At 38.5% G+C, this 15,765-nt stretch overlaps 1 protein-coding gene and 1 non-coding gene across 2 annotated transcripts; one reads left to right on the top strand and one right to left on the bottom strand.

Annotated features, from left to right (window-relative positions):
- The first annotated feature begins 1,115 nt into the window (after nucleotides 1-1,115).
- LOC132185617 (conserved oligomeric Golgi complex subunit 3-like) lies at nucleotides 1,116-2,469 on the top strand. The gene is made up of 3 exons (XM_059599375.1): nucleotides 1,116-1,266; nucleotides 1,583-1,683; nucleotides 2,065-2,469. The coding sequence occupies exons 1-3, from the start codon at nucleotides 1,201-1,203 to the stop codon at nucleotides 2,195-2,197; spliced, it is 300 nt and encodes a 99-aa protein (XP_059455358.1). The 5' UTR covers nucleotides 1,116-1,200; the 3' UTR covers nucleotides 2,198-2,469.
- Nucleotides 2,470-4,359: 1,890 nt separating this feature from the next.
- TRNAI-AAU (transfer RNA isoleucine (anticodon AAU)) lies at nucleotides 4,360-4,433 on the bottom strand. The gene has a single exon. It is a non-coding gene; the product is annotated as a tRNA-Ile (tRNA).
- Nucleotides 4,434-15,765: the final 11,332 nt, after the last annotated feature.

Genomic DNA, 15,765 nt, shown 5'->3' with positions numbered 1-15,765 from the left:
GAGGTGAACTTTTCGGCGAGCCCTCTTTGCAGGAATAAGGAGGTTCCTTTTTCTGGGGGGGAGGAAACTCAGGTTGTTCATCCTTCTTCTCCGGCGAAAGGTTTGATTCATCGTGGGTTCTTTGGTCCGAGAGCTGTCTCTCCCTCTCCGGTGGTGTTGAAGGAGTCATCCTTGTCTTCTAAGGGAAAGGACCCTATTCCGGAAGTCTCTCCCGCTTTGCCGATGGAGGTTCATGTAGGCTCTACTGTCTCGCCTACCTTTGGGGTGGATGAGCTGGGTCTTCATTTCCCTGCTGCGGCCTCTTTGCTCTCGTCTCAGGTCTGCACTTCTCTCTCGACTACCCTTTCCGATGGGGCGGCTGAGATGGGTAGGAGTCTTAGCCGTCCTTTTTCTCACATGATAGAGAGTGGTACTCCAATTTATTCCTCTGTTTTCACGTCCCAACTGTGGTATTCCCGGAGGGTGAAGGAAAAAGTCGCAAAGCAGCTGCATAAGAACAAGTTCTTGCTTGCCGAGGTTGTGGTTGATACTTTGGTGGAAGGGGAGGAGGGTTATTCCGATAGGGTGCTTGATGCGATGAACCTCGCTCCTGTTGTTGGGTTGTCTTGGGGAGGTGAAGACAAAAAACTTTGGGACCTTTTTTCCGACATTGATAAGAGGGAGCCCGTGGTTGAAGCTTCTGCTCCTAAGGTTAAGGGGATGAGGGAGCTCAAAAATCTGGATTGCTCCATCTTTCTGGTGAAGGGCCAGCGTTGGCGGGGATTTTTGGGGTTGAAAAATGCTTTTTCCTTTTCCCCTAAGGTGCACTAGGATTCCCCCTAAGGTGCCCTAGGGTTTTTCTTGGGTGTTTGGTTGGGTTCCTTGTATACTTTCTTGTCTTCTTAGAGGTTTTTTTGGGTTTTTGGTTTGTTAGAGTGTTTGGTTGGGTTCCTTTGTATACTTTATTGTGTACTTAAGAGGCGCTTTGCGCTTTTTTGATATATACTACATTACTTATCAAAAAAAAAAAAAATTAGTAATAAGTCGAACATCAGACATTTAAATTCTCTCATATATTACCTATAACCTGTTTTCCATTTATTGCTTATGAAAAAGAATATCTCTCATATAGAATGTAAATGTTACCAATTTGTTTTGTAGGTGACAGCTGTGAAATTTGCTCTATCCTCGGGCAATCAGAATCAAAAGCTAGATTCGGTTATGGCCAAACCGCTTAAGGATCAAGCTTTTGCTACTCCAGATAAGGTGGCTGAACTTGTTCAGAAGGTATGTCATGAAGTTTTATTGATTTATGACATCTCAATAAAAAAAAGCTATTTGTTGATTTTAGGTAAGCGAGGAACATTCTCTAAATTGATTTCCCATTTTCTCTTTTCCAATGCAAACTATATTAAACGTGAGAGTGTTGCATGATAAATTCTTTTCAACCATGTACATGCACGTGATAGATCTCGAATGAAAGGATTTGGCCTAACATGTTTCATTTCCAGGGTCATTTTGTTTGGTATCCAAATGGACATTGTCCAAGTCATGTTTAAGATGTTCGAGGCTCACTTGTGTTGATTCTGTATTATTGGAACAGGTAAGCGCTGCTATACAGCAAGAGTTGCCGCCAGTTATGGCAAAGATGAAGCTTTATCTGCAGAACCCATCAACACGAACAATACTTTTCAAACCAATAAAGTAAGTTTATTGATTCATGTTGTCGTTCTTTCCTGGGTTATTTTAAACATCTGTCAACCCTATATATATGCTTTGATTATTTGCTCCCAACCTGAAGTTGATTAGGGATGATGAAATTTTTATTATTATTTTTTTAAATTATCCTGGAAGGCTATCTGGGAAGATACCCACATATGATTAAATCCTATAATCATTGTAATTGCATTCTTTTTATACATATCTTCGGGTGAATAAAATATGTACCATAAGCATCATTTGACTATTTATTTATTAATCCATGAAATATGACCGTCCAATTTTGTATCTGTGATTCTGTTCAATTGAATTGAACAATTTATCATAATCTAACGCTTTTCCCCCCTTTTATTTGGGTAAATACAGGACAAACATCGTGGAAGCCCATGTACAGGTACAATCCATGTTAAAAGCAGAATACTCCCCTAAAGAGATACAAAACATCATCAATATGGTGTCTATACAGGATCTGCAAGCACAACTTGATAATCTCCTGTAAGGTAAACTTGCAATGCCTGTTGAATTACTTAATGCCAAATCTTCCATCAATCAGATGATCTTGACATACAGCGGGGCATTAGGTTCGCCACTATGGATTCTTGACGTTGTTGATAGGTTTATAGGAAATTAAAATGTTCATTATCTCCATCAAAATAGTTAACTCCTCCTTATAGCCAATGTTGCTTTTGATAATACTCGCATGATGGAATCTGATTAAATTCGACTGCTTCGAGTCTATTCACATTTTATAAAGATTCAATTTTATGTCAAGGCCTTCAAAATAGTAAATATAATTGTAATAGAAAAGGAAAAACTAATTCTTCTGTTTAACTGGCATACAGTTATGTTGACATACCAATCTACCAATATGAAACTCAATAGGATAAGGGTATCTTTGGTACGATTTGCTGCAAAAATAGCTATTGAGGGACACGCAATCTACCAATATGAAACTCAATAGGATAAGGGTATCTTTGGTACGATTTGCTGCAAAAATAGCTATTGAGGGACACGCATTTAAATGTATCTGCCTCTTGCCTTCGTGCAATTAGGCATTGTCTATGTATTTCTCTTTAACGGTTATGTTTAGTACGCGAAATGGTTATTCCATTAGGAAAAAAAAAAAAAAAAAAGCCAGAATGCTTAATAAAGTAGCCTTGGTATTAAAGTATGTATATACTCTTAATGCTTAGAATAGCCATTTTTTCACGACTATTCTGAGGCTATTTTATTTCACATTTTTTCATTTTTAATAAAAGTTTTTATTTTTATTTTTTATTAATGGAATAATCATTTTGCGTGCCAATTGCAACCTAATGGGATTTTTTATTTTTAAAACTAATAGGATTTTTGTCATGTACGAAAAGTCGCATAGAATGTTGTCACGTGTACATTCTTGGTATATCAATATCTCTTAAAAAAAAATCACAAAAAGGAAAAGGAATAGGAATGTGATGATGAGAGAAAATCTCTTTTGAACGTGGTGGTAGGCATTCACCGGTGACTTCCTTCACTCTTGCAAATGTGGTTTGCGAAGAACTCTCTTATCTTTGCAACCATCTCCTCCCATCCAGTGGAGGCAGATGTGAGGATGGAAAAGTGAAGCAAGCCACCCTCCGAGAAGAACTCTCCTATCTTTGCGACCATCTCCTCCCATCCTGTGGAGGCAGTTGTGGCACAGCGGGGATGGAAAAGTAAAGCAGGCCACTCCCCCATCCGACCTACCTTATGGCAGGTTTAGGGGGAACCCTCCTTGAGAAGGTGGTGGGGCTCCTTGAACCTCCCAAGATGGTGGGTTGTGGGGAACTCCTCCACCCCTAAACCACCTTTGTGACTTATACCCTTTCCCCAACTAACATGGGAGAGGCTATGAATTAGTATAATTGTAATATAAGTAGAAGTATCAAGAAGAACATACCACTAGGAGAATAAAGCCGTTATATGCATTATGCAACCGGTTTTTTAAATGAAAAGAATAAAAAAAAAAATACCAAAACGCTAGTTTCAACATTTTGAGCAGTACTATAGATACGAATTGAACATACAACTTCAGATAGGGTTGGAGTCTGCTTAGGCAGACGCTATCAAAACACTAGTAGTTGCTTGCTTTATTTTTTTTTTAAAATTTAGGGAACCAAACTACTTTTTGTTTCTCTATTCAAATAAGCTCAACAATCACTTCTCTTAGCTTTATCGTTTTTCTGTAATATTTAAATATTCTTTCAAATAAATGCTGGGAGATAGAGAGAGAAAATGAAAAGTGTAACACCCCGCTCTAAGTGGTATGATATTGTCCGCTTTGGGCTTTAGCCCGTACGATTTTGTTATTGGGTTATCCCAAAAAGCGTCGAATCATTTAAAGATAGCATGCATTATATTAATAAGTACATCTCATTTCTCACACCCAGCAAATATCAGACGCAACAAAAAAGAAAAAACCATTTAAATATTCAGTTCAAATAAATGCTAGAGAGGGAAGAGGGGGAAAAAATAAAGTTAAAAAAATTAAATAAAGTTTTTCCTCTACTGTTAAAAAAAGACCCGTTGTTTAATGCTCTTATGGTGAAAGATTGCCCTGATTCAAAAGAAAAAAAATGTATTAATTGGTGTCAAGAACCGTGAATGCCGTTGAGCAGAGCTTTTTAAGGGTAACATAGAGCATGGCCCATACAGGTCTCGAACCTGCGACCTTCGCGTTATTAGCACGACGCTCTAACCAACTGAGCTAATAGGCCAGATGCAAAACTTTCTACCATTTTGTTATAAATCTAAATAAATATCAATGTAAGCTTTTGTTTTTCGGATTGCCATGTATATGCTTTCCAAAAAAAAAAAAACAAAAAAACCTAGGTGTTGGTGTTTTCGGTCATTCACCAATTTCGATTTTTTTTTTTTTTTTGTAAATTTTTAAATAACGGTAGGATTTATTATTATTTTTTTTTCTTTTCTGTCTACATTTTTCATTGTTTTTTTTTTAATTTTTTTTTGAGGAAATATCTCATCTCATTGATTATGAAAAGCTTGCTTAGCAAGCTGTACATTACCATGGATACAAGATGGGTAATCCCTAGTCCATAGTTTCTCCTCCCTAAAGGAGATTGCAAATTTTGTTAACTTATGAGCAGTGCCATTTGCTTCTCTGAATACATGGTTTGCACACCACTTCAGTTACTGCTGAAGATTAATCTTGGCCTCTTGTACCAGCATGCAGTAGCTTCCTCTCAAATTGCCCACATGTTGCAGGGCTTGGACTACCTCCTTCGCATCCCCTTCAATAATGCTTTCCTTCACTCCCAGCTTTCTGCATATCTTCGTTGCATACCAAGCCGCCATGCCCTCTGCTAACGTTGCTTCCATTGCAGTTGGTTTATATGTGCAAAAAGAGGCTAGCATGTCCCCCACATGGTCCCTGAGAATTACCTCCACCCCCGTTGTATTCAGCTCCGTTGAGATTGAGGAATCTCAATTCACTTTCACAACGTTCACTAGTGGTTTCTCCCACTTCTTCTCCCTAAAGGGTGTGTTGAAACTTTGAGACGCGATTCCGTGGCTTTTTCGAAATTGGCAATCTACTCCGATGCTAGCTTCATAATTGCAGCGGGTGCCAGCATTTCTCCCCCGTGAATCACACTGTTTCTTTCAACCAAATCTGGCGGGCAACTGTGATAAATAGCTGAAACGCGGAATCATCCAATTTTTCCATGAGCATTACAAAAATCTCCTTGGAATTGGTGTCGTAGCTTGTACATTTTTGTAACACTTTTGGACCTTCAAGCCAAACATCCTTGGCCGATTGGCAATGCCAGAGGACATGTCCCGCCGTTTCTTCATGCAACACACACAGAGGACAGAGAGGATCAAAGCTAATATGGTACCAGTGCAGGTTTTCTCTTGTGGGAAGGATGTTTTGACAGGCTTTCCATAAACAACTATAGAGCTTTTGTTCCCCTTGCATTCCAAATTGTTTTCCACAGCTCACTATTGGCTTCACCACCGCCTCAGAGATAGTCTCTTGAAGCTTCTGGATGTTCCACCATCTGTTGTCCTAATCAATTAGGCTACTCACCCGTGTGTCACTATGACTGCGACGGAAAGGTACGTGTAACCTGCAAGGAGAAATCGAAGGAATCCATCTATCCTCCCAGATCTTAATAGAGTTTCCATCACCTACCTGCCACATGAGACCCTCTGCAAGAATGCTCTTGACTTTCCAGATGCTACGCCAAGCATATGATGGGTTCCTCCCCGAGGAATGCTTCTCTTCATTCCCAAGACCATCTACTCACCATCTCATGTGAGTGCATCTTGACTTTTTCAAAAAAAAAAAATAATAATAAAATAAAATTAAGACACATAGATGGTGAGTAGATGGTGCAGAGAATGCAAAGGAGCATATCTCGTTCCTCCCCAGACTTGAATCCATAAAAGAGGTCCTCAGAAAATACTTTTCTTGAAAAATCTTTCCAACCAAAGAGTCTGGGTTTTGGACAAGACGCCATCCCACCTTCGCCAAAAGGGCCTGGTTGAACACTTCAAGCTCTCTAAAACCCAAACCCCGCACCTCTTTTGAATTACTGATTTTACCCCAACTCATCCAAGCTGCCCGTGAATAATTATCTTTGTGACCCCACCAAAATTTCATTGTCAAAGAATTTATTCTACGACACAGAGATTTGGGGAATTGGAAAATGCTCATTGTGTATGTGGGGATCGCTTGGATAACTGCTTTTAGAAGAACCTCCTTACCCACTTGTGACAAAAATTTTTCCTTCCATCCTTGAAGTCTATCCCAAATTTGGCTTTGAATGGTTTGAAAAGCTCTTGTCCGAGATCTTCCAATAAGAGCTGGAGTCCCAAATATTTCTCATAACTTTGCGTAGAACTGGTTTCAACCACTTCCAAAGGATGGGCTCGGGTCTCTGGGTGGGTATTCTTGCTAAAGGAAATTAAGGTCTTCCCTCTATTGAGTTGTTGCCCCGAAGCCTGTTCATAAATTTTTAGAACCTCTTGAATTTTGAGCAGTTCTAGGATAGAAGCCTTGCAAAAAAGCAAACTATCATCTGCAAAAAACAGATGACAAGTCGTGTCCCTCCTTTAGAAATAGCTAGGCCTGTGATTTCACTGTTATTTTCAACTCTACTCAACAGAGAGCTTAAACCTTCTGCGCTTATAATAAAGAAGTACGGAGAGAGGGGATCACCCTGCCTAATCCCCCTAGTTGGGGTGATGGTCAGATTTTAGTGAGTATGATCACCATCGTTGGTTATATAGGGGAGTGCTTTCTTTGAATTGTAGTCCATAAAGTCACAGACACCCTCTCATTCATAGCTCTGTATTTGACAGCCCATAAGGGGGTTTGAATTCAAGTTATGTAAATCCTTAATAAGAAGCACTAGAACTTAGAAGCCATGGCAAAACATGAAGCATTCATGTTTCAATTTGGTGTTCTGTATACTGTTACGAGAATTCGTAACTGAATGTGTAATTCGCTTGTCAACCGGAAAAGAATTAACGGTAGGAAATCTAAGGTTCCTAGGCCTCCAAACACTAGGTCTGAGAATTAAATTTGCATGCTTTATTGCACCCCAAACATGGGTTTAAATAGAACTACAATTTAGGTCAAATCCCTCTAAGATTTGTAAAAGTAATACTACCTAGACTAGGAAAATAAAAGAGAATATCCTTGACCTACACGGCAGTGGAGAAAGTCTCCTTATTAAGATAGGACTAAAATACTACTATTAACCTATAGTGGAGTACACCTCCTTATTGGAATAGGACTACAATACTAGGCTTGTAACATTCCTCCCCTGTTGAATATGTCCTTGTCCTCAAGGACAAAATCTGGAAAACGAGCCTTCATGTTGGAAAATTCTTCCCAAGTAGCATCTGCTGGACTGAATCCCTGCCAATGGATGAGGACTTCTCTGTTGTCGGTGTTACCACGGTACTCTAAGACAGCTTGAGGCTGAAGTTGAGGAGACTTGCCATTGTTAACTTCAGGCATAACGGTACTTGTGGACACTTGGCTGCCCACCTTAAGTTTAAGTAACGATACATGGAAAACTGGATGAACCTTGGATTCAGCTGGTAATTCCACCCAATAAGCTACTTCACCAATATGCTCCAACACGCAGTATGGTCAGTAGAACTTGGCCGCTAGCATGTTAGACCACTTCTCCAAGGAATGTTGCCTATAGGGTTGGAGGCGAACATACACTTGATCACCCGGCTGAAAGACACGCTCATGGTGCCCACTATCATAGATCTGTTTCATTCTATTCTAAGCCACTTGCAACTTGAGTCTCACATCTTTGAGCAATTGATCTCTTTCCAATAGATCATGTTCCACTACTTCCACTCTCACAGTCCTTGGGATATAAGAAAGTAATGTGGGAGGGCATCGGCCGTATACCACCTCAAAAGGGATCTTGCCAGTACTAGCATGATAACTAGTATTGTATGTATACTCAACCCAAGATAGTCACTTGACCCAATCCTTGGGTTTGTCACCTGTGAAGCAACAAAGGTACATTTCTAAGGTATGGTTGACTACCTCTGTCTGACCATCCATTTGAGGATGATATGTTGAGCTAAAATTAAACCGAGTACCTTGCAATTGAAAGAGCTCTTGCCAAAACTTGCTGGTGAAAGCAGGATCCCGATCTGACACAATAGATGTTGCTAGTCCATGGAGTCTGAATATGTTATAAAAAAAAAAACTTGGGCCACACTAGTCGTTGAATAGGGATGTTTCAATGGAATGAAATGGGCATACTTAGAGAAACGATCCACCACCACAAAGATCATTGTCTTGCCTTGCGAGTTTGGTAACCCATCCACAAAATCCATAGAAATGTCGGCCCATATGATTGTCAGAATAGGCAGAGGTTGTAGTAAACCTGCCGGTTTGGTGGTCTCACTCTTGTTGCATTGGCAAACGTCACATTCCTGCAAGTATGATTTGATTTGAGAACTCGCCCCTTGCCAATAAAAAACTGCCTTGAGGCGGTGCCACATCTTGCTAAAACCTTAATGTGAGCCACTATAGAACTCATGGATTATAGCCCTTGTGAGAGGAGAGTCAGACCTCAGATATATACGATTCTTGTAGAATATTAGGCCAGATTTATAGCTCCATGGACCCACGGATTCTCCTTGTTGAATTCTTTGGACTAAATCCTGCAGCTCCCTTTTCGTTGCTATTTCTTCTTGAATGGGCTCTAGCCAATGAGGAACGGGGCTTGAGAGGGCCAACACATGGCTAGGCTCTTATCTTCTTGATAAGCTATCGGCAACAGAATTTTCAAGGCCCTTCTTATATTTGATGGTGAAGTCATAGCCCAATAATTTGACCAACCACTTTTGCTAAGCTTCTGTGGTTATTGTTTGATCCAACACATATCTCAAGCTTTTTTGATCTATTCTGATAATAAATTTATTACCAAGCAAATATGGTCTCCATTTCTGGATGGCGGCGATTAGAGCTAACATTTCCCTTTCATATGTAGAACGAGATAGATTTCTTCCCTTTAAATCTTGTCTAAAAAATGCAATGGGCCTTGAGTCTTGCATAAGAACTGCACCAATTCCTAAACCCGATGCATCACACTCCGCTATGAAGGGTTTGTTGAAATCTGGCAAAGTTAATACGGGTCCCGTAGTCATAGCTTGCTTTAAGAAAGAAAAAGCCTTATCTGCTGCTTTCGACCAAACAAATGCATATTTCTTGAGTAGCTGAGTTAATGGGGCAGCGATGGAGCCATAACCCTTAATGAATTTCCTGTAATATCCGGTTAGTCCCAAGAAACCCCTAAGAGCTTTAACAGATGACGGTTTGGGCCATTCTACCATGACTTGAATTTTATTAGGATCCATGGCTACCCCTTGTTGCGAAATTATATGGCCCAAATAACTTGTAGTGCCTTGCCCAAATTGACATTTATCCTCCCGAACAAATAACTGTTGAGCCCCTTAGAATACTCAAAACTTGTCGTAAGTGCACCAGATGCTCCTCTCACGTTTTACTATATATTAAAATGTCATCAAAGAAAACCAAGACATGCCTTCCCAGAAAGTCCCAAAAAATATTGTTCATGAGTGACTGAAAAGTGGATGGTGCGTTTGTTAGACCAAACGGCATCACGAGAAATTCGTAGTGATCGTGGTGAGTTCAAAATGCGGTCTTCTCAATGTCATCCTTTGCCATTCTGATTTGGTGGTAGCCCGATCTGAGATCTAGCTTGGAGAAGATGTGGGCCCCATTAAGTTCGTCAAGGAGTTCGTCAATCACTGGGATGGGAAATTTATCTTTGATTGTTACTTGGTTGAGTGCTCGATAGTCTACACATAGCCTCCATGACCCATCATGTTTTTTTACTAGCAACACTGGCGAGGAATAAGGACTTGTACTTGGCCTGACCACCCCTGACTGTAGCAATCCCATGACAATTTTCTCAATTTCACTTTTCTGGTAATGAGGGTATTTGTACGGCCACATATTAACTGAGTTGCTTCCGGGCTTATGTTGGATATTGTGATCATAAGCCCTATTGGATGGAAGACCCTGTGGCTCCTTAAAGATTTTTGAAAATTCCTTTAATACCAAGCCCAGTTGTGTTATATATATATATATATGATGGGAAGTCTTTAGATATGGGAGAGGAAAGACATATCTAATTTAAGACAGAGTGATGTATCCTATATCCCCCTATCTATTATATGACTTGTAAATAGGTCCAACAATTGGAAAGAGTCAAAAACATCTTGGTTTAGGGTCTTTGGTTCCATTATTACTATTGACAATAGAAAAAAAAAAAAAAAAAAAAAAAACAGTTAAGATTCCCCATCTGGCCAAGAGTGACATAAAACAGGCCCCAAGTAGAAGTGCAAAATTTGCTCCAAGTTGGAGCCTAAAATTGCTTAGCATTTTAGGATTCATGAAGTCAGCTGCAAGAAGATCAACAAGTGCCATGTAAATCAGAATTCCAGCAGATGCTGCTAAGAGACAACCTTGAACAATGAGTGCTGTTGGGCTATTCTTGTTGTAGATGTTTGATATTCCTATGCCAACAGCTACCCCTGTTGGGGTGGTAAGGGAAAAGAACACTACCATAATTGTGACAGTTTGACACTTAAATTTTGCCTGCAAAAAATAAAAATGCCTCCATTGACTTTAAATTTTGAATGCATGGTCAAGCAAAGTTTGATTTTGATTTCAATTTAGAAAGAATATGTGTTAGAATATAAATTAATTGAATAATTCTTATTCTTATAAGCTTAAATTTTTAGGATAAGTGGTAATTTAACATGGTATCAGAGCATATGTCCTGAATTCGACCCTAACTCTACAATCCTATTGGAGTTGGTATGAGCAATTAATTGAAGATAGCAAAGTTATCCTGAATAGCCTACAAAGTTGGATAGTCGAGCATGTGGGGAGGGAGGCAAACGAAGTAGTTAGCCCATCCCCAAGGAAACTCTCACTTGGCCAAACTTTAGACCAAGTATGGATGGGGGATAGTTTTATGTGTATTAAGAACATTGTACTTGCCGAGCAAGATTCCTTGGTTTGATTTTATAAGGATTTTTTTTATAAAAAAAACTATTTAATTAGTTACTGTTATAAAAAAAAAAAAAAGAAGATAAATCTAAGAATTAATTGGGACTACCACATTAACATTTTAAACTAATTATTAAATAAAAATGTAATTTATAGTATTTCTCTATTCTAAAAGTTTTTTGAAGGGTACCTGAGAAATGCATCCACCGAGTCCCATGCCTTCAAAAAACTGATGAAAACTCAATGCTGTGATGAGAGGCTTGATTGTCTTTGGACTTCCAGAAGCACCAAGCGATACCCCAATAATCACCGAATGAACCAGAATACTCAACTCCAAAATCTGTACAATATCTATATATATATTGAGGAAGAAATTAGAGATGTGGATATATATTGTGTTTTATGTGAGTTTCGCATCTTGCTATAACGATGGGTGGTGATTTGTGTTTATGTGTTGGGTTTAAGAGTTAAGACATGTTGAAGCATAGGTATAAGACTATATAAGTTAACCATAATTCGATTAATTTAATTAAACAAGTCAGGTCCCTCAACCTTAATCCGCTAATTTTGTGTGAGGCTTATGTCAGATTCAAGGGTGGTTTAAAAAATTGTTAGCCCCTTATATTGCATGTCGGGTTCGAGTAAAGACGGTATAGGTCAACCATAATCAGACCCATTTAATAAAATGGATAAGACTCCAAGCCTTAACCCTCTAATTTTGTATTGAGTTTTTGTTAAATTTACAAATTGTATTAAAAGTTATCAACCCTAATAAGAATTAGTTTAAATCCCCATTTCCTTGTGTGGACATGTAAAAAAAAAAAAAAAAAACTAGAAAGTGGTCCCTGGCCGTCAGCCTACCCATTTAATTATTTATTTTCGCTTATTATGAATGGTTGGGAATTGGGATAGACTTTGGCTCTCAGAGTACTTACTCTTTTATTTATTTATTTTTGACATGTCCACATAAGAGGAGGGAAAAGAGGGAGGAAGATTCGATCTAGTGACCTTCGTTTTATAAGGCGTACGTGGTTTCTAGTCAATTGAACTACCATTTAAGTTCAATTACTCTTTCATTTGGAGGGGTGCCATGTGAAATTTATTTGTGGAGAATTATAGTCCATTCAACTAAAACAGATATCCAATTAATTTATTTCTGATGGTCTTTAGAAAATTAGAGAGGCACTGCTTGGTAAACACTAAACAATGCAAGCCGGCTATATTATTTTATATACATAAAAAAAAAAATTTATAAATTTTTCATACAAATCGATGAAAATTTCTTCTAGACGTGTTATACAAGGTTCTATATGAATGTTAGAGTTATAAGACTTTTCTATAAAAACTTGTGCTTGAATAAATAATATTGTCCTATTAGAATATTAATTGACAAAACATCTTATTGGTATTACATTAAGACTCTGTTTATTTCGGTGTAAAATAATTTTTAAAAAATATTTTCCGTATTACCTAAGAATTGCACATCTGTTGTTAATTGTGAAGTTTGATTTGGGTCGTTGGGATTGAAAATGATTTCCCGGCAATTGCCAAATGATATGCAGTGGCTATGCCCCAAAAATAATTGTTTGAACTCGAGCCGAGCTTAATTGTCATATTTTTATGTTAATAAGCAGGTATTAAATGCCAAGAAAATTCTCTTGGCGCTTAATTGCTGGCATTGAAATTTAAGTCGGTGAAAATTATTTCTTGGCACGTAAGAGAGCCTTTGGCACATTATTTATGTGCCAGGAAAGAATATTCCTAGTATAAATAATGTGCCAAGAAACTTTCTTTCTTGGCATGTAGTTTATGTGTTAGGAAGAAACTTTCTAGGCATTAGATAAATATGTAGTTTATGTGCAATCCAATTTCTTGGCGTGTAATACTAGGTAGTTTTTTTATAGTTATTTGGCGAACTTGGCGTTTATATATATATATATATATATATGTGTGTGTGTGTGTGTGTGTGAGGGTCTGCAATTGATAGTACATGTATTTTTTTTTTTGGGTTATTAAAGACCTAAGTTATCTCCAGTTTTGTAATAGAATTAAAATTATAGTTGATGGACCTTATTAACTCCTCTCATTGCTTAATTAAAATTAAATTAACAAAATATAATCATTCAAATTCACTCCACATATTCTCTAATTAAAATTAATTTTTTTTTTTTTTTTTTTTTTAAAAAAAAATGAGAATTCAAATTCCCTACAATGCACACAAACTACATAAAACCTAGTCACCATGGATTTGTTTTTTTGTTTTTTTTTTTTTTGAAATAACATAAAGGAATAATTTTGCATTTTTTTTTACGACAAAATGGGTATTTTGCAATTTTCCCATAACTTAGAGAAATACTATTTTAATTAAAAGTTTGGGAGCAACATTGCAAATTGCATGATAATTTGAGGGAGGTTTGAGAAATTTTCCCTAGAAAAAAGAAAAAAAAAAAAAAAATTAGTTTGCTTGTTTGGCTTTGGTGGGACAGAGATGGAGAAAATAAGCTCTTAGAAATCAAGACTGGAGACTAGACATACCTGAGAAATTATGCACTGCCAGATAAGTTGAGGTGAATCCATTCTCTCCAACGCAAATGTAGCACCATGATGATCAGCATGTTCATGATCATTTGCATCCAACGGCTGAGCTTTCCTCAGCTCAGTGTTAGGAAATTAATCCTATTTCCCAAGACCTGTGAGATGCGAAAAATAAAAAGAATGCAGAATAACAAAGATTAGGCAATCAAATCACACACGACACAAAGATTTAAGTGGTTCGGCTTAACAAGCCTACATCCACTGGCGGAGACGACCCGGAGAAAATCACTATCAAAAGATGAGTACAAGAGAGTAACAGGGCGAGAAAACCACTCAAACCCAAAGCCCCTCTTACACCCAATTCTCACTTTACCCAAAAGAGAATAATAACAAAAAGGAAAAAAAACTCTCTCTTTTTCTTGGTGCTCTCACCTTTTCTTTCTCTCAATTGTTTTTGGCACCTCCAAAAACCACCAAGAAGAAAACACCGTGGCAGCCCTTATACCTCCTTCTCTCAAATTCTCTCTTTTCTCCTCCCTTTGCTGCTCACAATTTAGTACACATATGAAGCAATATGGCTTGGCACACTTCACAAGGACGTAGCAAGTCCTTTTATAGTGTCATAAGTCGGTTGTGAAAGACACCAATACAACTAGGAGAAGGAATTCAATTTTGGCAAAAAGAAACAACTCCAAGTCCGTGCAAGATAGGAGTCAAAGTTGACCCAAAAAAGGAAAACCAATTCCAAGGCTTTGTAGGACAATAAACTGATTGGGTCCCACAAGCACATGCTTGATGGCTTTAAGTCACATGCCTTAACATTCTCCACCTTGACTTGAAACCCATCAAGTCTAACAAAACGTGTCTCCTCCGAATGTCTCCGCCTCAGCCCCCAAGGGCAATCACACTCTACAAGTGTCCCTCAAGTCCAAGTGCGTCTTGAACTTGAGCATAGGACTTGATTTATACATTACACCATATCTCCCTAGCAGCCCCGTCGACCATACAGCTTTCTCCGATGATTCTTTCTTCCTGTAGACCCATATGCACCCTTTAGCCTTCTTTCCCTTGGGTAATTCTGCCGATTCCCAAGCTTTACCACTCTGTAGTGACTCCACCTCTTTCGGCATACCATCCTGAACAAACGATGGATCTCCACTACTAGCTGTTAGAGCAAAAGAAACCGTATCCTCAAAGCCATACCTCTCTAGTGCCTTTTGATCACGTTTCTCTTTGCCTCTTGCTAAAAAATAAAACTCTTTCTGGTGTTGTGAGTCTCTTGAAGATTCTCCATCATCACATTCATAAGTGAGTGAACACTGTTTATCAAGCTCCACCTCCATGAATTGTTTCGCTTTCTGCATTGTACTTTCAGAAAGATCATCTAAGTTAACAAACTCAAACTTCTTCGGTTCATGCTCTGTAACTTCAGGTTCTGCACTTGACCTATCCTTGTACATAGCACACTCATTAAAAGTCACATTCTGACTTCTAATGATCTTCCAATTTTGATCATCCCAAAATCAATAACCGAAGGCCTCATCTCCATATCCAATGAAGAAACACTTACTAGATTTACCATCTAGTTTACTCATAGCATCAGACTCAACATGGACATACGAAGCACAACCAAAAACTTTCAGATGTGAAAGATTTACCTCTTTTCGACTCTAGACTTCTTCCTGTAGTCTATGGCTCAAGAGAACGGAAGGCCTCCTATTTATCAGATATGCAGCAGTGCTCACTGCATCAGCCCAGAAAGTCTTTGGTAACCCAGTATGCAATCTCATACTCCTGGCATGCTCATTTAGAGTCTTGTTCATGCACTCAGCCACGCCATTCTGCTGTGGCGTTCCCGGAATAGTTTTCTCCATTCTAATCCCATTCACTGCGCAAAACTGTTTAAACCACTTGTCTTCGTATTCTCCTCCATTGTCTAATCTCAAACGCTTGAGCTTCAAGCCCGTTTT

The sequence above is a fragment of the Corylus avellana genome, chromosome ca6 (assembly GCF_901000735.1).
Source record: "Corylus avellana chromosome ca6, CavTom2PMs-1.0".
Lineage (NCBI taxonomy): Eukaryota > Viridiplantae > Streptophyta > Magnoliopsida > Fagales > Betulaceae > Corylus > Corylus avellana.
Note: the sequence above shows the minus strand (reverse complement) of the source record. Positions and strands in the feature narration are given on the sequence as shown.